This window comes from Dioscorea cayenensis, unplaced genomic scaffold (genome assembly GCF_009730915.1).
Source record: "Dioscorea cayenensis subsp. rotundata cultivar TDr96_F1 unplaced genomic scaffold, TDr96_F1_v2_PseudoChromosome.rev07_lg8_w22 25.fasta BLBR01001787.1, whole genome shotgun sequence".
Classification (NCBI taxonomy): Eukaryota; Viridiplantae; Streptophyta; class Magnoliopsida; order Dioscoreales; family Dioscoreaceae; genus Dioscorea; species Dioscorea cayenensis.
Window position 1 is genome coordinate 821 of NW_024088178.1, and position 22,533 is coordinate 23,353.

Sequence of the window (22,533 nt, forward strand, 5' to 3'; positions counted from 1 at the left end):
ATTTCATGCAAATATTTAGAGTCTACAAAAACTACAAATAATAATTGCATGCATTTTTTAAAAACCACAAGTGTAAACTAATAATTAAAAATAAATATCAACAATACAACTAATAATTTCATTCAAGTTACCGAAAAATAATTTCATGCAAATATTTATTTTAAAAAACCAAGTCTACAAAAACTACAAATAATAATTTCATGCATACTATAGCTCTAAACTAATAATTAAAAATAAATATCAAGAATACAACAAATAATTTTCATTGAAGTCTATAACAATTATTTAATGCAAATATTTATAAAAAAAAACAAGTCTACAAAAACTACAAATAATAATTTTATGCATTTTTTTTAAAAAAAAACACAACTCTAAACTAATAATTAAAATAAATATCAAGAATACAACAAATAATTTCAAACAAGTCTACAACAATTATTTCATGTAAATATAAAGTATACCAAAACTACAAATAATAATTTCATGCATTTTACCACAACTCTAAAGCTAATAATTAAAATAAATATCAAGAATACAACAAATAATTTCAATCAAGTCTACAACAATTATTTTATGCAAAATATTTAGAGTCTATCAAAACTACAAATAATAATTTCATGCAGTCAAAAAACCACAACTCTAAACTAATAATTAAAATAAATATCAAGGAATCACAACAAAATAATTTCATTCAGTCTACAACAATTATTTCATGCAAATATTTAAAAAGAAAACAAGTCTACAAAAACTACAAATAATAATTTTTATGCATAAAAAACCACAACTCTAAACTAATAATTAAAAATAAATATCAAAGAATCAGTCAATAATTTCGTTTCAGGGTTTACAAATATAATTTCATGCGAAATATTTTAAAAAATTACAAAAACTACAAAGTAATAATTTCATGCTAAAAACCACAAGTCTAAAACTAATAATTAAAATAAATATCATGTCAACTAATAATTTTATTCATGTCTACAAAAATAATTTCATCCAAATCTTTTATATATATATATATATATAACAACTCTGCAAAAACTACAAATAATAATTTCATGCGATTTTTAAAACCACAAGTCTAAATGAATAATTAAAATAAATATATTAAAAATACAACTAATAATTTCATTCAAGTCTACAACAATTATTGCATACAAATATGTGTTATTAAAAAAAGTCTACAAAACTACAATAATAAATTTTCATACAATTTTTTTCTTTTAAATAAGACAAGCCTACAAAACTACAACTAATAATTTGATGCAATTTTTTAAAAACACAAGTCTAAACTAATAATTAAAAATAAATAAATCATAATCAAACCTCATTAATTGAGCAACCTTCGAAATGAAAGAAATTAAGAGATAATCCCAAATTTCTGACCACTCTGAGTCTCCAAATCTCCAAGACTCAAGTCACCAAATTGCATATTAAAACTTGATAATGTTGAATTGAAATAATTAAACTCCAAAAATTGAAATCCAAAATCTCCCAATTTTATGCCTTGAGAGACTGAGATTAAGAGAGAATGAGAGTAGGAGTTGAGAAATAATGAGAATGAGAGAAGAGAGAGAGAGAGAGAGAGAGAGAGAGAGAGAGAGAGAGAGAGTTGGAAAAGATTGATAATTGGTAAAAACTAAATAATGTGGGGATGAGGGGTATATATAGAAGTTTATAAAAATTTTAAAAAGTTGACTTTTTCAAAATTTAAACTTCGAATTTAAAAAAAAAAAAAAATCCTCAACCGCTATTATTGGGGACCAACATGTAACACGAGAGAATTGCAAACCCGGTTCCAAACTGGGTCATGGGTAGGGAAAGACCAATCAGTAACCAGCCCTCGGGTCACTGACCCGGCGGGCTGGTTCTAGGCTCAGGCCCAGTTTTCAAATAGCCCTGTGCCCACCTCTATGGACCACAACAAGTGGACTTCTTGTACTCCCCTTTTCAAGGCAGCTGCACTCAAAACAAATGTGGTTCCATAATAAGAATAATAATTTCTTCTCCCAAAAAAATATCTCTGGTTTCCATTTATAATAACTGATTTAATTCAACACAACATGCTGCTAATTAGGCATTCAATTTCTAACGAATCACCTCCACAGCGTGTATCCCCCTTTTCCAAGGCAGCTGTACTCTAACAAATGTGGTTCCAAAAAAACAAAAAAAGTAGTAATAATAATAATTTCTCCTCCCACAAAAAATCTCTGGTTTCCATTTATAATAACTAATTTAATTCAACACAAACATGCTTAAGCATTCCATTTCTAACGAATCACCTCCAAAGCGTATAAATACAAAATAATTAGTCTACCTACGCACACACACACATCTGTATTATTTAAGAATTTATTAAAAATGGTTGATTTTTTTTGGGTGTAGTGTAATAACTGTTAAAACGAACTTCTTAATAAGCGTCGCCGCCGCCGCCGCCGCCGCCGAGGACATGTCGGTTATGTCGGCACCACTGTCATGCATCTCCATCTCCGACAAATGCAACGCAATGCCGGAGCTCCGGCAAGTGCATGCCCATTTGATCAAATCCAATCTCATCTCCTCCTTCTCCGCCCCTGTCCGCTAAGCCCCTCGCATTCCACTCCATCGTTCGATCACTCTCCTCTCAGTCCGAGAAGCAGCACCTCTCTCTTGTTCTCTACTCCAAAATCCTCTCCTTTTTGGATGATCTCCGTGGTATTGAGTTATTGCTCCCTTCTGTTCTGAAGGTGTGTGGTATTTTGTTGGCTTTTGATGAAGGTCTGCAAATTCATGGCCAGATTTTGAAAGGTTGTTTGCAAGATGACCCGTTTGTGGCCAATTCTCTTCTCAGGATGTACTTGGATTGGGGTCAGCTGGAACTCGCCGGACAAGTGCTTGATAAAATGCCAAACAGAGATGTAATATCTTGGAGTTCAATGATTTCAGGCTGTGTGAAGGTGGGGGATATCAATCTTGCTCGAAAGCTATTCGATGAAATGCCTGATAAGGATGTTGTCGCGTGTAATTCGATGATTGATGGCCTTATGAAGTGTGGAATGTGCAAGGATGCTGAGGACTTGTTTGAATGCATGAATGTTAGAGATGTTATTTCTTGGACAGCCATGATTTCTGGTTATGTGCATAATGGCTGTCCAAATGCAGCAATGGAGCTCTTCAGAAGGATGTTCAATTCCGGTCTTCATCCAGATGTGGTTGCTCTTGTAAATGTGCTCTCTGCCATTGCTGAATTGGGCTTTTCTGATGAAGGGAGATGGATTCATGCTTATATTCATCGAAGCAACATTAAGTTATCATCAGGGAACATTGGGCCAGCTCTCATTGACATGTACTTCAAGTGTGGCCTTGTGAGTGATGCTTGCAATGCCTTTTAAGAGGCTATGTGATGGTGATGATGGTGGTGGGGCAAGGACAGGGAGTTGGAATTCTATGATCTCCGGCCTTGCGATGCATGGTCTTGGTAAAGAAGCCATTGAAATATTTAACGAAATGGAGAGAAAGGAGGTCAATCCTGATGAAATCACCTTCTTAGGACTTCTAAATGCTTGTAGCCACAGCGGTTTAGTCAATGAAGGTGAGTACTACTTCACAGTGATGTGCAGAAAATATAATCTGAAACCAAGCATACAACACTATGGTTGCTTGATTGATCTCTACAGCAGAGCTGGCCAGTTTGAAATAACGAAGAAGATCATTGAAGATATGCCCATGAAGCCTGATGCCACTGCATGGAAATCCATTCTAAGTGCTTGTGGGAAACACAATTATGTGACAATGGGTGAATATGCTGCCATGAAAGTTATCGAATTGGCACCGAATGATGCTAGCTGTTATGTGCTCTTGTCAAATTTATATGCAAAGTCAGGGAATTGGACTGATGTTGAGAGAGTTCGGAAACTGATGAGAGACAAAGGTATCAGAAAGGTTCCCGGCTGCAGCTCAATGGTGATCAAGGGGAAGGTTCATGAGTTTCTTGTTGGGAAGGAGATGGGTGTTGGATGTAGAGCAGTGGTTTTTTCCAAATTGAAGGAAGTTATACATAGATTAAAATTATTCGGATATGAGCCTGATGTGAACCAAGTACTTGTTGATGCTGAAGATGAAGAGAAGGAGAGGTTGCTCAGTGTTCACAGCGAGAAGATGGCAATAGCTTTCGGACTGATAAATTCGGAGAAAGGGGAACCAATGCACATAGTGAAGAACCTGAGGGTTTGCAGTGATTGTCATTCTTTTAGCAAGCTGGTTTCTAGTGTTTATGAGCATGAGATAATTCTCAGAGACCAGAATAGGTTTCACCATTTCAAAGAAGGTTCATGTTCATGCCATGACTATTGGTGATCAAAATGGAATATATGCACCATTTGGCACAATGAATTTGATGCCAAAGTTGGAATATTTTTACAGAATAATATTTAGTAAATAAATAAAGAAAAGACTTTGTTCTTTATCTAGAGTATTTACAGTCCGAATAAAGAAATAAATCCTCTCTCTCTCTCTTTCTCTCTCTCTCTTTCTCGCAAAAGTTTAGATCTTTGACCAAGAGGGGAGGAGTGAAGAAGATCGGAGTGATGGCAGTTCCGCCGGCGCGTAGGGTCTCAGCGGCATCGGCGAGGGCACACACGAGAAAGCAGAAGCAGAGAAACTCAATCTTCTCTCTAGGTTTGTCTCCTATTCGAATAGATCTTTCGCTTTTGGATCTTTAATCCTTCGTTTCCAACTGTGGTGTCGTTGGGGCGAAAGGAAGGATTTTTATGCCGCTTTTCCATTTTTCTTACTGTTTTTTAAAGGAAAAGTTGAACTTTTTTTTGCCCAGTTGATCGTTGCTTGGTATTGATTTGCTCTGTTGTACTGTTTCCTTTTTGATCGGAAATTAGGAGATTTAAATCAAGGCAAAGAGACATTTTATCTCCTTGAGGATCTGACGAATGAACCCTAACTTTGCTTCCTTCTTTTTTTTTTAAGGTGTTTATGGTATGAACAGCAGGAAGAAATGAACTATTAATGCAATACCAGGTTGCTAAATATGAATATTGGTATAATGAAGAAACAGTCACCGAGAGATCAAGAAAAATAGTATCGTAATACAATGTTTTAGCTCCCTAATGTTGTGATTATTGTTTAGATATATAACTTGAAAAGCAAATTTGGTGTTGTACTGAGGGAAACTATATTGAGAAAATTTTCTTGCGTTTGCTATTATTTTCACTCAATGGCAAGTACACCATAAAGGACACCCTACAGAGCACCATCTGAATATGAGGGATGTGACTTTCAAAGTTTTTTTTTTTAATTTTCCAATCTTAGTTTTCAGCCGAAGTTGAATTGCATTCTGTGTTCTACTTTCAATCATGAACTTATCAGCAATTTCCGTATGTGGGTAACCTTGAAAGTCTTTATTTCTTCCAATCATAGTTTTTGGCTGAAATCGAATTGCATCCTGTGTTTTATGTTCAATCATGAAACTATCAGCAATTTCTATTGGTGGTATTACATAGTGGTTTTATCAGGCAATTCAATTTCCAGCTCCATATTTCTGCAGACAACTGAATACTCTGTCAAAAAAGCAGACAGTCATTCACTAGAAATATTTCATTGTCTACCAAATTTTTTTGTCATGAAGTTGATTTCATGTCGATCTTTCAGGTTTAATCAGAAAAATATTGGCGGTTTTTGCTTGTGGGATTGGCAGCTTGGTTGTATCAGTCAATTCAACCTCCAGTCCCGAAAAATTTGTGGAACACCGAATGGCCCTCCTGTTACATCACCTAGAATCAAGCTCAAAGATGGAAGGCATCTCGCATATTTAGAAAGTGGTGTTCCTAAGGGAAAAGGCCAAGTATCAAATTGTTTTTCATTCATGGCCTGGATTGCACCAAATCTAATGTGTTTCCTTTCTCCCTGGTAATGTTGAGTTTATCTATGTCTTTTTACTTTCTAGTTGAGTCTTACTTTTTTTATCTTCTAAACTTAACAGTTGTGCAGGAAGTGCTCGAAGAGTTAGGGGTACATGTGCTGTCTTTTGACAGACCTGGGTATGGAGAGAGTGATCCAAACTTACATCAAACAGTGAAAAGTATAGCTTTAGATGTTGAAGAACTTGCTGATCAGTTGAAGCTTGGACCGAAGTTCCATGTTATTGGATTTTCTCTTGGAGGACAGTTAGTTTGGAGCTGTTTGAAGTACATCCCTCATCGGTATGACTCATATGCTTTCTCTCCTGTCCTAAAAAAGACCACCATTCTTTCACGGCATTGCAGTGTATTCTTTCTTCACTTGCATCACTGTGAAATATTTCATTAACATGAGAGAGCTTTATATTTTGTCATAAACAAACCATTTTGAGCCACTTCTTTCAGGTGGTAGGCACATACATTAGAAGACTATTGAATATATTTAGTAAAAAGCTTATTGCCTTTCAGCATATGATTTCTTATTCACTTGCAGGCTTGCAGGAGCGGCTATTGTTGCTCCAATTGCCAGTACTGGTGGCATAATTTACCTGCTAATTTTATCTAAAAGAAACTTTTGCTCAACAACCTCCACGAGATCAGTGGGCGATTAGAGTTGCTCATTATGCCCCTTGGTTAACATTTTGGTGGAACACCCAAAAGTGGTTCCCTGCATCAAGTGTTTTAGCTCATCGGTCCGACCATCTTGATGCAAAAGACAAAGAGATATTGTTGTCGGTTGGAAATCGCTATTCGGTATGGCATTGTTCTGTCATTTTCATTCCTAACTATGAGTATATATCAAATTTATAAGTGAAATCTAAAATCATATTTTGCTGTTTGTTTGGTATTTCTCAGGAGCAAGTGAGACAACAAGGAGACTTCGTTTCGGTCCATCAGGACCTGATCATAAGCTATCAGAAGTGGGAGTTTGATCCCATGGATCTAAAAAACCCTTTTCCAGCCAATGAAGGTTCTGTGCATTTGTGGCATGGTGCACGCGATATAATAGCTCCGGTCTCATTGACGCGGTATTTTTGCCCGAACAACTCCCATGGATTCACTATCATGAGTTACCTGATGCTGGCCATTTTGTTCCCACTGGCTGATGACATGAGTGATGCTATCTTAAAGGCACTTCTTGCTTAGAGCTCAGTAGCTCTGATCCTGTTGTATCTGAGTTTTCTTTTTTTGGACTAGTATTTGTGTGTATGTTCAGTTTTTCAGTTTCCTTGACTTGATCTTATACTTAAAACTTTCATAGCCACCAATCAGATTTTGCAGTGATGTAATTCAAGCATTTTCAACCTGATTTTGCCTGTCCGTTTGAATTAACAAGATTGAGATTGTGATGGATGGATGTCGTGATTTATTTATTCGTATCTGTTAATCAGCCTGATTTTTTTAAATTTGTGAAATTTTTCTGTACCTGTTTATTCAAGTAAACTAAGCAGCTTTGGGTTTGGTTTAGTTACCCAAAATACATGTTTCTCTACATCCAAAACCATCACATTAATTCATAAAATGTATAAAAATTAGATGATCCTCTAGTAAATCTAAAGGTATTGTATAAAAATTGAATTGAAAGAATACATTAATCAATAGGACAATCATGAAAATGAGAACATAGAAATAGCAGCAAGCAGCTAATATTTCATTCGAACTGAGTTGAAGACAAGGATTTATAACATCTCCTTCGGCTACTAATGCCTAATGGTGGGCCTGCTTCATGTAAATTGATCAGTCCCTGATACATGCCTGAAAAGAGAAGAAAATTTACATGTAAATTTCAACAACCAACCAGCAGAATAACATGAACACCAGAAGCACACACGGACCTGTTCAGTTATTCCAGTAAGTGGTGAAAGATTACTTGTGCAAGACAATCTTCTGCAGGAAAGCAAAAGGAACAGCAATTGTATATGCCTCCACTGGTGTAACACACAAGACATTCTTACAATTTAACAGTGTGCCTTGGTTGCCATTTCTTCTTACAGTTGATCTAGAAAAAACCCTAATAATAGGATAGGTAAATCTGGTCTTCTAGATAGTGGAATTTGGACTGTGCAGTGCCCTAATTATTCTAACACAGTTCACTCTCCAAAGCAAACTGAAGAAAGTAATCAAAATGCTTTTGATTTCTAACACAGATAATGAAACATAAGCTTTCCTGACAATGTGGGTGAAATAGCAATGTATTCACTCATACCTAAAAATAAAACCGATTCAACACATTGTTTCCAATTCAACACAAGGTAGTACAAATAGAAAGATACATGTGTATGTAAAAATAAATAAATAAATAAACAAACATATAAGCCACATGCACTTTATGCAGCTTAAATAATAAAATTACCGTCAGTAGTTTCAGTTATTAAAAAAAGTAGTTATTAAAAAAAGTAATCAAAATGCTTTTGATTTCTACCGCAGATAATGAAACATAAGCTTAACTGACAATGTAGGTGAAATGGTGGTGTATTCATTCTTATACCTACAAAAAATGTGTGGATGTGAACTGAAACAGGACAGTGTTTCTAATTCACTACGAGATAGTACAAAGAGAAAGATACATGTGTATAACAAAAAATGAGCCACGTGCACTTTATGCAGCTTAAATTATAAAATTACTGTCACTAGTTTCAGTTATCAACAATACCTGTCGTATCTGTCAAATAACTGGTGGAGCTACAAAACAAAAATTATTATTCAGCTCAACAAGATGATCGGTTCATGTGAGAACAATCAATGGAAGAGAGCTGCAATCCTTGCCTTCTGATGTGCTCTTTTCTGATATTAACTCAAATTACAAAATCAGTTGCCAAGAACAACATTTTCTAAGTAACTAATAGCATGATCCTTGTGTTCTTCACCAAATCGTTTGAACAACACTGACTGAGCACAAGAATCAGGTTGAACGCCTTTCTCATGCATCTCACCATATAATCTAAGAGCTTCATTCCAATCTCCCCTATTGCAATGCTCATTAATAAGCAAAGTGTATGTATATTTATTAGGAGACAAACCTCTCTTCTGCATCTCAATAAAATACTCATAAGCCAATTCAAGGTCCTTTCCACAGAACCCATTTATAAGTGCATTGTATGTAATTTCATTAGGCAGCACATCACTCTCCCGCATTTCTGAGAAGAAAGTGAATGCTGATTCAAGATCTCCCCTATTAGCATAAGCATGAATCAAAATTGTGTAGGTGATGACTGATGGGGATAGACCACTACTGATCATGTTATCATACATGGCCCACGCTTTACTCAGATACCCTTTCTGACAAAGAGCATGAATTATGCAGGAACAAGTGACACAATCTGGTGGAACCCCATCTTTAACCATCTTCAGCAACAAGTTATAAGCCTCGTCAATATTACCCATCTTGCATAGCCCATCAATTTGAACATTATAACTCACTGTATCTGGAGTAATGCCTCTTGCAATCATTTCTTCTCCTAGTTTGAAAGCTTCAGAGGCTGACCCAAGCTGCAATTCACCAACTATCCTTGTCGTGTATGCAAATCCATCAGGTTGCAAGCCTATCCATAGCATCTCATTGAAGAATTCCTTAGCCATAGCGAGCTTTCCCATCTTACAAGAACCATTCACGAGAATTGTATAGGTGAAAACATCAGGCTGGAACCCTGATTCAACCATATGGTCTTTGACCTCCTTCCCCTCTTCGAGCTCACCTGTTCTACAAAGACCATCTATAAGAGTATTATAAGTGATCAAAGTGGGGGCAAGGCCCTGAACCCTCAAATCATCAACCAATAAGAAGGCCTCCCTGAGATCACCCACACGACAATATCCATATATCAAAGAATTGTACGTAACAATGTCTGGCACCAAATTCATCTCACCCATCTCACAAAACTTCTCCCTAGCCAGTGTTACCCATCCCTTCTTACAAAGGCCATCAATCAAAATATTGTAAGTGGTAACGGTGGGAGAAATCCCTCTCCTCACCATCTCATCTCTAAAATGCAATGCCTCATGCATCCAACCTTTAGAACAATACCCATAAATCAAAGGGTTGTAGGTGAAGGCAGTTACCTGCAAACCGGAAGTCCACATCTTTGAAACCCACCTCTTAGCCTCCTCAAACTCCCCCATTTTGGAGTAACCATTGATCAGAACGTTGTAAGTGACATCATTGAAAGAGAAACCCTTGTTAAGCATCTTCCCCAAGAGTTCCAAAGCATCTTGAGCATTGTCCTCCTTGAAAAACGAATCAAGCATGGTATTATAAGTAACAACAGTGGGCAAGATCCCAACATTTCTCATCTCCTCGAAGACGTCTCTCACCTGCACCCACTGCCGCTTATCTCTCAAAAGCCTCAACACCCTGTTGCAGTTCTTAACATCCGGGAAGAACCCACTGCGCACCATCCTGTAAAAAGTGGAAAGCGAGCGCTCTGCCATCGAGTGCCGGGTATAAACCCATAAAAGAAGATCAAGAAGCTTGATCGTCGCAGCGGAGTTCGCATACCCTTGGATCAAAAGATCAAGAATTCCATGCAAGCCCAATGCCAGAACTCTCTCCATCACAGCGTACGCCGCGCGGGTGAGATCGCTGTCGGCGAGAATCTCAAGAACGCCAACGAAGGCCATCTCGCAGCGGGGGAACCCCGGCTGAAGCTCAGCCCAGCGGAAGAAGCGAAGGGCGAGCCTGGGGCGCTTACGGATGGAGTCGAGTGCGGAGAGGAAGAGGGCGGTATTAGAGATTAAGGGCTTGAGGCGATCAGGAGGACGGAAGGCAGGGGTAAAAGCGGAAGGATAGGCGTCAATGGTGCCAAGGATTAGGGTTTCGAAATGGGGTTTCTCGGTGAGGAGATTGGAGAACCGTAGCTTGATGAATGTAGAAGAGGAGGATGACGAAGACGATAATGCTCGGGCTTTAGAGGCGGCGGAGAAGAGGAGCATGGGCATCTCCTCGCCGCCATTAGTGGCTTCCAAGGAGTAGAAGAAGACACGAGGACATGGCTGAATGGCCAGGTGCTGGAAGAGGTTTAACCATTGTATCCACCGGACAACCCCACAAGGGTTTCTACTTTGAGCCCATTATTACTTCATTATCAATCGCCACCTGTACCTCAATATCTGTGTCTATTTAGTTGTAATTTTTAGTTTAATATTAAGCAAAAACAAATGAGTTAAACTCCATTTACATCATTCTTATTGAGAACTGATAAAAAGCGCAGAGTTTGATAAAAAAGAACATAAGCATATTTCTGTGAAGACTGTGATTACACTCTAAAAATGCAGAGAAGGGAACTCAAGTTAAACAGAGTGAACTTCTTTTCAAGCTCTTGGAAAACGGGAACGGCCTTTCTTTCTTAAAAACTCTGGGATTTCCACAAGGTTTCCTTCAGTGATGGAAGAGGATTGGCGCCTGTTCATTCCCAGACCATCTCCATGACCTCCTGATTGAGTTCCCTAATTTCATTTTGTAAAAAAAATATCCATATTAGAACAGGAATGATGTACAGTGACACATTAAATTGAATCTACAGGTGTGTACCTGCAAAGAGCCGCCTTCAGTTTCTTCTTGCCGTTTGAATCCAGTTGCAATTAGAGTTATACTCACCTGAACAAAGTAAAACAGTATCATCTTATGATTTGTGGGCAATGTGATTGCCAACGCAGAGCAATGGACATTGAAATGTTGTTTTATTTTATTCTTTTCATCTGCTTACTTGACCGGTTAGTGACTGATCGATCACTGCACCAAATATTAGGTTTGCACTTGGATCGACAAGGTCATAAATCACTTCAGCAGCAGCATTGACCTGATTAATAAGTAATCCAGACATCATTAGTAATTTGATTTGATGATAGATTGTCCATGAACAGAGAATTTAGCATGCATCTTACCTCATGTAGTGTTAAATCATTTCCTCCGGTTATGTTCCACACAATCCCGGTAGCTCTTTCAATGCCAATATCTAATAAGGGAGACTGAATAGCATTTAGTGCAGCATCTCTTGCCCTTGACTTACCTGCAAAAGAATGTGAAAAGGCTCACACTGGGCTAGATCTAACGACATTGATACAAATCAAGGTGTTGGAACTGCTTATATGGAAGCATGGAGTATGAAAGAAGTTTCCACCATTGGGATGAATAAATATACAATTGATTTCATATTAAAATCTTGTCTGGATAATATTTCTCTTCATAGTTTTTCACATATTCTTGTTATAGAAATTACAGATATACTCTTAGTTATAAAAGGAACTAAGTGTATTGTGTTTGGATTAATAACAAGGAGCACAATCTTCAGCTTGTTGATTGCATAAAGTAGAAGTACCAAAGGTGGAAATGAGGATACAAAGAGAATGAGTTGAACATAGCACAACAAAAGTATCCGGCTATATCAGAAAACTTTTGGATTTAGTTGTTAAAAAATAAAATTGGTTTCTCAATATTACCTGTAGCAGTTCCTATACCCATTAATGATGAGCCAGCATTAGCCATAATTGCCCGAACATCAGCAAAGTCAACATTGACTAGACCTGGGACCTGAAACGATCAACAGAATATGCACAAATAAGACACCATTATATTTTAAATTGGGATAGTTTTGATAGTTTTGCTGATCATACAAAGCAAACAATCCAGGTATGCATTTGATACATCATACACAGTTCCGCTGCCAATTTAAGCACTATTTGAATAAATCACAATAAAAAATGACCAGAGGATGCATTTTAAATTGGGATAGTTTTGATAGTTTTGCCGGTCATAAAAAGCAAACAATCCAGATATGCATTTGATACATCATACACAGTTCCGCTGCCAATTTAAGCACTATTTGAATAAATCACAATAAAAAATGACCAGAGGTGCACTTTAAGAAGAAGGCTTGTTGTTAATTGATCCCAACTGCAGTCATGCTCATGTTCAGTTGCTTGAGCACAACCTGTTAATTCTCAAGACAAACAGCTTATGCCAACCAAAAAATTTCAAACTAGATTCTAGTGGAGGCAAGTATGTAAATATAAATTCCCCGAGTTACTGATGCCTTCAACTCTACTATTTCAATAAAGCAAAAAATGTATATGATTTTGTATGCATCTAATACCAGGATTATGTCTGAGATGCCACGAACACCTTGCTCAAGTATATCATCAGCCAAGTTAAATGCTTCTGTCACAGGAGTATTGGGAGAAACAGCAGTTAGCAGCTTATCATTTTGGAATGACAATAAGTGTATCAACATTGCTTCTCAATGCTGCAATTCCTTCTTGTGCCTGAACCGCACGCCTCCGTCCTTCAAATGAAAAATGGAGTGGTAACAATACCAACAGTCAAGATGCCCATTGACTTAGCAATCCCTGCAATAATAGGAGCACCACCAGTTCCAGTCCCTCCTCCCATTCCAGCCTGCATTAATTACAAGACACTTTCATGATAAAACACTAAGAACAAAATTAAAATCACCGCACAATAAGTTAAAAGCCAACCATAGTTCGTTAGATCTGTATTCTTTAAATAACAGGAAATTACATAGAATTGCTAGAGTCATAAAGGAAAACAATATCATGAAGGATTTACAAACATTTTTACTAATTTTAAAAAAATAATCTTAACTAAGATTATCCGATACAGGTGCAACTAAGTAGATGTTCCCAGATGAGACATCATCCATCAGTTTCAAGATGAGAGAATGTACACAGAGCACATGTACACAGAGCACATGCACACAGAAACCAAAATCAATTATAATAACCCTTCAATTGCAGAAAGTGAGGACTTTTAAAAAAGACCAAGTTCTTAACTGAAGTATAGTGAAAGGAAAGACATCTTGAGGCAGTAAAATGATCAATTTGAATCTAGATACAAGTGGATGAGAATTAAAACAGAATTTACCGTCACAAAGACCATGTCAGCGCCAGACACAGCCTCTTGTATAGACTCTTTGCTTTCATTGGCAGCATTCATACCAATATCAGGATTCCCACCAGCACCAAGACCTCTTGTTAACTCCTGGCCAATCTGCAAGCGGTTCTCTGGATAAACAGGCGACATCCTCATTGCTTGAACATCAGTATTCACAATCCAAAATTCCACACCTTTCATGGAGCTTTCTATCATTCTGTTGACAGCGTTGGATCCTCCACCACCAACACCAATAACTTTTATCTTGGCCTCATTGTAGTTATTTGGAAGAGATGAGTCCCTTAAATTTTCAGTCACATTGCCAGTAAGCGCTTCTTTCCTTGGATCAATCACAGTGTTATTACCCTCTCCTCTCAGCGCTGAGACTTCAGGATGCAGATACAAGAAAGGATCCCTATTGGAGTATGAGCCAATATTATGAGAGTTCGCCGAACATCTAAAACGCGGAGAGCATGAAACACTTCTCTGCCATAAACCTGAAAGAGTGCTCCTCTCATCAATTGCTCTCAGTGAAGTATTTCTGCTTGTCCAGTTCTCAGCCAGAACTCTCCCACCTGGAATGGCTGAGACTCCAACTGAGCATCGACAATCAAACTGCATAAAACACGGGACTTGAACTGCCATCTTCAATCCTGAAACCGAACCCAAGCAACTGACCAAATTTGGAGTATTAAGAAGAGCCTCAAGAACTTCAGCAACTAGAGTTTCAAAATTGCATTGACCTACTGGTTTTAACCACACTCTAAATCCACAAGGAACCCTGCCTTCCCAAAACCTGTTTAACCATGAGATATTTAGCAGTAGGACCAAGATATGCATATCTACATATATGTCTTTGCTGATATGAACACACATATCAAACAATAACTAATTGTCAGTTGAGCAAGAGCATCCCCGTGAACAATTTATGGAAATCCACTGCAAGATCGACCATTGTATTAACAAAAACAATTCATAACACAAGATAGCGTTTTGAACAAACTAAAATACACCAAAATTCACGAATACAGCAGATAACAAAGGCAGCGCTCAAACAAACAAAAACCTAAATTTAACCCAAAAAAGCCGCCGAAAATCAAAGCAATAACAAGTGGGAAAAAATGGAGTAATGCCACGGGAAACCTCCACAAGTCCCATTAATGCTTCATAGAAACAAATTTCGATTAATCTACAAAGAAATGCACATCAAATCCCTCGCCACCGAAGCAAATGCGCACGAAAACCCCTGCAAATTAGAAGAAAAAAAAAAGGAGAGAGAGAGATCACCTGCAAGCACCGAAGAGCCCTGATCTCTCCGTCTCAGAGTCGAGAAGGGTTTATGTTTAGAGAGAGAGAAAACCCCGAGGCTTTCACCAATATCACTGTTGTCGCGATCTCGGCGTTGGGGGCCTGGACGACGAGGTCATTTTGGGAAATTTAGAAAAAAATCTTAATAAGATGGATGGGCTTGAGAACGTTGGATCTCGATCGTACGGTGAACATCGGTCCATAAGTATAATCCCGTTGAGTTCTGCAACGGTTAGTGTGACTTTCCCGTATAATAAATAATTCCGTCATTTCCATGCTTGTGTAAGTACACGCATATCAGATTCCAATGAGATTATTACGTGTGTGTTTTTTTGTTTCTATTATTTTTGAATAATTTTTATTTAGAAAATGGGCATGGAATGGGATTGCTTAGATGGTTGATGGCGCAGCCTATGGATTAATTCTTTAACAGGGTTGGCTGTTCCGGGATGCTTGGCCTCTCAATCCACACATTTCTGTCCCATTGATCCCACATATCACTACAAATCTCCATCTTTTTTGACCCAAAAAGCAGGTGTTTGAAGGGCTAAAAATTCTCAATCTTGGGGCTGTAGGCTGTTCACCAGAAAATCAGATTTTTTGATTTTCTAGTTTACACTGTGCATTATACCACACCACAAATAAGCAAAAGCAAATAAGTGCATACATAAGCAACTCTGAATCAAGCAATCCTTGTAGAGGTTCCAAGAACAATGGAGTAATTGTATCCACTTATACAGGGCATTCTAATGAAATTTCATATAAAGGTTTGTATATTGATATTGAAGAGAAGGTTCATTTTCTATGCAACATGAAAAACTTGAGCATCACTGAGAAACATCTACAAGTTCCCATATTTTGACTGATCCATCATCACTTGCTGAAGCTAAAACTTGTGGATCCTGGGAAGAGGGAACATATGGAAACATAAACTTAGCAATTGCATGATTGCCAGTTAGGCAATATTTTGATGGCTGGAAGCCTTTGTTTCAAATAGCAAGGATCTAACCTTTGGATTCCACTGCACTGAGTTTACATCCATAGCATGAGCCTTTTCCTTCTTCAGCAGCATGCTATAAGATGGCCCATCAACCTGTGATGAATGCTGTTAGTTCTCAGATTACTTAATAGAATGGTTTTCAACAACTCCCTCAATCCACAGGAGCAATTCTGATCTTCAAGAATTTTCCAGCACAACCATACTATGAAATGATTGGGATAGACAGGGAGGTAAGAGGATTTTGGAATGCCAGTGGTAATGGAAAAAGGTTAAAATTTTCCATTAAAAAGTACACAGGAAAGGAGAAATATCGAGTTATTCCCTACAAAATTCAGCCAATAAACATGCAGGCTAACCTAAGCATATCCTAGTTCTAGAGAAGTACCTTTCAGACTGAAAAGCTCACTTCATACTTTCCAAATGATTGAAATTTTAAAAACAGAGACAAAAAGTACCAGATTGTCCTTGTTCGCAACAAAAAGACGTAAAGCATCATCACCTGCTCCACTAGCAATTACACCCTCACTGCCATCAGAACAAATGGACATTATATATATATATATATGTGAAGAATCCTCTAGCAGTACAGTCTCTAATATATCATCAAACATGCCCCGAGCCACAAACAATAAAACTCACATGATGTGAAAGAATATCGCAAGTGAATATTTGAGAGTGCAATAATGACTGCTCCATATCAGTTCAAATTAATCTGTCTACTTACACAGTAAACAGAATCCAGTGGAGTACTCAAAAATATGGTTTGCAATCAGTTCATAGTTGCAAATATTTAAATGCATCCAATGTTAATCTTAGTTAGTGCGAAATAAGGCAATTAAATTGGATTCACCAGCACAAGATCACAGCCTTAATGACCTTATACTATGCATTCACAAGCAAAAGGTAGCTTTCACGAGCATATGGCACATTTAATGTATGGAAGAGTCAGTATATACCATACAAAAATTATCCACCTCAGATTGCTTTGTTAGAAGTGTGGGAGCTACCAGAAGCAATTAATACCTTGACCAACTCACAGAAAATATGGTCCGACCATGATATCCAGAGAGAGTACAGATATGCTGCCTGAAAAAGAAAGTGTGGTTGTTATGAATAATGTGGAAGACAGAATTAACAAAATTTAATATATGCAAGAAAAAAATAAAAGAAAAAATCTTAAGGTCATTTGCACCATGGTACATAGCCATCACCACTTGTCTGAGATGGATTTCCACTGGTATCCCATATCTTCAAGGTAAGATCATCACTGCAATCATATTCTTTACTGAAATTTCCCATTAAGACAATAATGAATAACAAAAAAAAAAAAAACTCATAAGAGTTAAATACCTGCAAGTCACCATTCTATTTCCACACTCACTGAAGGATGATGCCCAAACTGTAGATGTATGACCACTGAAAAGTAAGGGTAAATGTTTCATCAATATATATATATATATATAAAGAAGCAAAGAATCCCACATTTATCCATGGAGGTGTTTACTTTAAGTGTAAAATAAATCCCTAAGGTGATATATGAATTGGCTGTCAAACATAAGTCAACAATTAACATAAGTGTAGTTATATAAGCATGCTTTCTGCTTATACCTTGCATTCAACAAATTGATCATATGCATGTATTGTACATTAAAGTGTCCATGTGATGGATATAAACAATAGAACTAATTCATATTGCCTTGAAGATGAGCACATACATCAATTTTTAAGGTGCAAAACCATGAAGATAAGCCTAGTAATACCCAGCTATCGTATAATAGACTCATATAACTGTGGTTTTTACTCACTTTTTATGTTAAAGATCAAAAGTCAAAAAGATTTTTAGACTCCAAAAGCCTAAGAACAAATCAAATCCTATAAACAAACAATCACACAGAAAAGTTGTGATGCCACTTTCGAAGTTAATGTTATCAAATGGAGGCAACTGTTTTCTAATGTAAAGAACTTAGAAGACGTCATGAATCACAACCATCAATATCCAAAAGTACATAAGTTTGATGTTGATAAAAAAAAAATCAAGATAAATTAACTCAACCAAGATGAATTGACCACCTGCCAGCTTCACCTAAAGATTGCACACAATGCCAATCATCATCGCCATCCTCCACCCAAACCTAGCATGATTGCCAAATTTAAAAACGCGCTAATTCCAGACGTCAAATTTATATCAGAAATGAAATTATCCTAACCCATGTTACCTTGATAGAGTTGTCATAACTGACAGAAACCAGAACATCAACGAAAGGATGCCATAGCACCATCTTAACATCCTGTGTATGACCTTGTAACACTGAAATACATTCAAATTCATTACCAGATTGCATTTCCCATATCCAAACAGATTTATCCCGACCACACGTTGCAATCAGGGACCCAGAAGCATTCCATGCAACACTCTTGACCTCATTTTCATGGCCCTGATGACAAAAGATAATTTAAAGTAATTGAAAACTACCCCGCATGATTACTAAATTACTCTAGATAACTGAGCTGGTAGCATGGCATTTATTTGTACCTCCAACGTTGCAACACATTCGAAATCAGAACCAATCTGCTGCCATATTCCAGTTGTGGCGTCAAAGCTTGCTGTTGCCAACAACTTGCCACTAGGTGACCATGCACCACGAGCGAACAGTCCGTGTATGAGTATCTTCAAGAACAGCCTAGAGGAGTGCAGAAGGGACCAACAACTGTTACAACTCATTTAGGCCAGCTTAATAATCCATATGAATAAATAGCATAAGTCATACAAATAGGTAATATTTCTTTGACTATTGGATACATGACATGTTCCAGAATTACATATTCACAGGATGCAAGTTTAGCCCCACACACACCACCCCACGTGCACGCACGTGCACACACATAAAAAATAAAAATAAAAAAAAAACGAAGAAGAAATTCCTGGACAGTTAAATAGTTCTTCTGCCAATCGCTGTTCATTAGGCATCTGTAACCAAGGTCAGCAAATCAAATGGATGACGACAAACACAAAAAGAGATCTAGTAACGAAAATAATATACGTCTACAAACCAGAACTGCTAATTTTAAGTTTAGAAAGTCCATAAATGGCACTTCAAACAACCTGTGACAATCTAGTCCTCATTTCATATAAATTATTAAACACACAGCGATTAAGTGCAGCTTCAAAGGTTTACAATGCTTTGTCTCTACACTCAATTCAGTAGTATATGAAGCCAGGAGCTGCTTGAGAAGACCACCAGAAAGAACCCTAAAAATCCCTTCTTTATGCTGAGTTCTTATCTACCACACAAGAATACAATTAACAATAAGTAAATGTTTCACGAAATCCCTGATTGACCTACAAAACAACCATCATAAATACCAGAAAATCATACTCATATCAATAGAATTATGGTATAGTTGAAAACCAGAGTTGCTTCCTGCTCAAGTGTTCAGAGCTGGAAAAACTCATCACTCCTAGGCACTCAATCTAATGTTGTGTGGCATGCAAGACAACCAGAACATGTTGGGCATGGAAAAGGATTCCTGTCTATTCAAAATGAGAAATTTCCCATCGATTTATAGGATATAAATGATATGTAGCTTGAAATAAACAGAAGTACAAGAAAGAAAAGAAAAAGGAAAAAAGAATTTAAAAAAAAAAAAAACCTATCCACCTTGATCTCTAAGTTCTCCAAACACTATTATGTGTAAACCACACAGAAAGCAGTCTCATAGAAACGGTATCAAACCAAGATGTTTCCCGAAGTTTACAAGATGGCAACATAATAATATTAAAAAAAAATTCAAATCTTTAAATACTGTGAATTTAGTAACATAACCTCAACATCAAATTCAAAGTAATAAGTGAGAATGGATATGGGATCAGACCGTGCAGTCAAATGATTTAGAGGATCCCTGTTGCCAGATCCTGACGGTCTTATCGCCGCTGCAGGGAGGCGAGCATAGCCAACACCCCACCGGTTCCCGTTACCGGATTCCACGCCAAGCTCCACACTCTATCGCTGTGCCCCTCGAGCTTCTGAGTCTCCCTCAGCTCCAGCTTCCCATCCATCAAATCCATCGCCGGCACCCAGAAGAAAAACAGGATTTAGGGGTTCCGATCAGTGGCGATCTCGGCCGAGGTTGGGCTTTGGTGTATGTCTGGATGACCGTCAAGAGATGGGGGGAATGGGTAGAGAAAACAGTATGTAGTTAAGGCTTTGCTTGGATGGGGCTTTGCTTGGATGCGGGTGAAGAAAGGTTTTATAAAGTGAGATAAAGTAATGTAAAAAGAGACTTTAAGTTATAACTTGTTTGGATTGAAAGTAAGGTAAATGAAGGTTATTAAACCTTTTAGTGTTTGGATTGAGAGTAATAGAAGGTAAGATTTTATATGAAAATTACTAAAATGCCCTTGAAGCTATAAATTATTCTTATTTAATAATTTACAATATTTTACTATTTTATTCCAATATAGAGCTATATATAGTGGAAATTGCAGCCTCTGACTTTCTTACAATTCTAAAACAAATCCCCGCATAGTTTGGAATACTCAAAAACCCCTCCTTTTCAACTCAGCTGATTTTTGAAACCCCGAAAAGTGCGTACTTGGCGTTAAAGCGAGTGTATTTAAAAATTTATGGGACGAAAAATGCCCCTTGCGGGAAGTCGTGGGTCTGCACCCATTTCAGTGGTGTGAGAGGAAGTGGGTGGGTTTTTCTTAAAGCATTCGCATTTGCTTGTCTTCTCTCGACTCGCGACTCATTTCGATCTTGCGTCTCAGCCTCTTCTCTTCCCACCGCTCTTCCCTTTCCACCGTCTCGAAGAAGAAGTCCCAGTCAAGTATTCGACGATTTTCAGTCACTGCGATCTAAAGGTATTCATTATGGTTTTTGTTAACTGATTACATTACGAAGAGACATTTTTCGGTTTTGGTTTGTGATTTTTGTTTTTGTTGGAAGACATTAAAAGCTTTCGAGGGGATTAATGTTTGAGGGTTTTGTTAGTCTGAGGAGATGTCTCGGCTAGGGGTTTTTGTTTTGTTTTACATTTTTCGTCTATGTATCGATCGAAATGGTTTTCCGATTGTTGTGCTTTTGTGTAATGTTTATAATCTACGTACTCCTTTCGGTTGATATGGTTGCAGGTTTGTAAAATGAGGGTCTCCGTTTAAACAATGAGCTTTCTACCGTTTAAGTTAGTTCGTCTCCGTTTAATTATTTGTATCTCTGTTTAATAGTATACGTCAGCTGCTTAAAAATGATATCGGTGTTTAAGAGCTGAGTGTTTCTGGATTTAACAAATTACATTTTCAACAATGATGTCTTATTATTATCGCGAGACTTTGTGATTATGGCGGTCGATCTAGTTAATGGGCGATGCTCTGAGCATCGGTAGTGGAGACCGTGGCTGAATTGAAAGTTCACATGATCCCTCGACACTGGGAGATCATCCGAAGAACACCGTTCACAGCATTTACTGAGTTGGAAGCTGTATACCAAGGCGGAGCCTTCTTGACTCTGCGCTGTGCGGAGATCGATAACCGCTGATAAATTCGGGATCGGGAAGCATCGCGACTTTCCGGGGCTGAAGATGTGGCAATCGTTCTTGGCTGCGTTGCGATGGGGAGGCCGATGCGTGTTTGAGAAAAGAAAACACGGTCGACTTTTCGAAGAGAGGTATTTATCGAAGGCGTCGAGAGACCCGCAGAGACTCCATCGAGCTGACTCTTGACAACTTCGTTGGAGCAGGAGGGAGAAGAGGAGAATTTTGCGCAAACTACGATGGTGTACCTCACGGGTACAATCCTCTTCCCAAATACCTCCGCTTTCGGTTCCCTAAGCGGATCGTTGATTATGTCGATGATCTACGGAATGGGCGCTACTGGCGTGGGCGCAGCGCACGAAGTGGCTTATGGAGGACATACCACATAGCCAGCTGCAGTCGCGATCTAGATCTGCGGGGAAGAAGACCAACACCGGGTATGTTAAGGGTTGCGGTAGGCGCTTAACACTCGGTTTTCTGGTGGCCGAGGCCAGGAAAGAAAGTCCATTTCGCGAGATCCCAAGGATGCTGTGCTACGGTGAAAAATACTTCACGGAGCAGCGACGATGAGAGACGAGTTTGTCGTCTCGAAGGAAAAGAGGTAATAATTCAAAAATATTTTTGTTTAGCATGAGCGTTAACGTTTAACCACTATCGTTTACCGTTTAACTTTATTCATCTATCGTTTAACATTATAACTTCATAGTTTAACTTTGTTGAAACTACTAGTTTAAACTTTTTAGTTTAATGTTTAATTTGTTTGTTTCTTGTTTAACACTGATAGGTTATAACTTTAAATATACTGAGTTACATGTGTAAATATAGTTTTAATTGTTTAAAACTAAATAATTTCGCTAAGATTG

General features: G+C 37.8%; 5 protein-coding genes and 1 pseudogene across 6 annotated transcripts; 3 read left to right on the forward strand and 3 right to left on the reverse strand.

Annotated features, from left to right (window-relative positions):
- Nucleotides 1-2,385: 2,385 nt before the first annotated feature.
- LOC120256989 (pentatricopeptide repeat-containing protein At4g18840-like) lies at nucleotides 2,386-3,371 on the forward strand (the record flags this gene model as incomplete). Its single annotated transcript, XM_039264630.1, has 2 exons — nucleotides 2,386-2,575; nucleotides 2,727-3,371. Coding segments are annotated over 2 exons (835 nt in total), but the record flags the coding sequence as incomplete, so codon positions are not given.
- Nucleotide 3,372: 1 nt separating this feature from the next.
- Nucleotides 3,373-5,728, forward strand: LOC120256992 (pentatricopeptide repeat-containing protein At4g21065-like). The gene is made up of 2 exons (XM_039264633.1): nucleotides 3,373-4,656; nucleotides 5,641-5,728. Exon 1 carries the CDS (start codon nucleotides 3,427-3,429, stop codon nucleotides 4,333-4,335), a length of 909 nt encoding a protein of 302 aa, XP_039120567.1. The 5' UTR covers nucleotides 3,373-3,426; the 3' UTR covers nucleotides 4,336-4,656; nucleotides 5,641-5,728.
- Nucleotides 4,566-7,123, forward strand: LOC120256991 (annotated as a pseudogene).
- A 1,508-nt stretch (nucleotides 7,124-8,631) lies between these two features.
- LOC120256990 (pentatricopeptide repeat-containing protein At1g22960, mitochondrial-like) lies at nucleotides 8,632-11,031 on the reverse strand. Of its 2 annotated transcripts, XM_039264632.1 has the most exons (2): nucleotides 10,260-11,031; nucleotides 8,632-10,172 (listed from the first exon to the last, which is right to left on the reverse strand). In XM_039264632.1, the coding sequence occupies exons 1-2, from the start codon at nucleotides 10,881-10,883 to the stop codon at nucleotides 8,757-8,759; spliced, it is 2,040 nt and encodes a 679-aa protein (XP_039120566.1). In that variant the 5' UTR covers nucleotides 10,884-11,031; the 3' UTR covers nucleotides 8,632-8,756. The 2 variants fall into 2 exon arrangements, with proteins under 2 accessions (XP_039120566.1, XP_039120565.1); XM_039264631.1 differs by having other exon boundaries at nucleotides 8,632-11,030.
- Nucleotides 11,032-11,103: 72 nt separating this feature from the next.
- Nucleotides 11,104-15,257, reverse strand: LOC120256993 (cell division protein FtsZ homolog 2-1, chloroplastic-like). Its single transcript, XM_039264634.1, is given in 10 exon segments — nucleotides 11,104-11,390; nucleotides 11,476-11,541; nucleotides 11,651-11,743; nucleotides 11,829-11,953; nucleotides 12,384-12,474; nucleotides 13,037-13,147; nucleotides 13,149-13,238; nucleotides 13,240-13,338; nucleotides 13,825-14,629; nucleotides 15,121-15,257. Coding segments are annotated over 9 exon segments (1,464 nt in total). The 5' UTR covers nucleotides 14,479-14,629; nucleotides 15,121-15,257; the 3' UTR covers nucleotides 11,104-11,255.
- A 699-nt stretch (nucleotides 15,258-15,956) lies between these two features.
- LOC120256988 (protein CIA1-like) lies at nucleotides 15,957-20,222 on the reverse strand. The gene is given in 12 exon segments (XM_039264629.1): nucleotides 15,957-16,043; nucleotides 16,151-16,234; nucleotides 16,597-16,666; nucleotides 17,165-17,227; nucleotides 17,334-17,408; nucleotides 17,492-17,557; nucleotides 18,212-18,273; nucleotides 18,358-18,576; nucleotides 18,675-18,779; nucleotides 18,781-18,822; nucleotides 20,015-20,077; nucleotides 20,079-20,222. Coding segments are annotated over 12 exon segments (1,053 nt in total). The 5' UTR covers nucleotides 20,208-20,222; the 3' UTR covers nucleotides 15,957-15,968.
- Nucleotides 20,223-22,533: the final 2,311 nt, after the last annotated feature.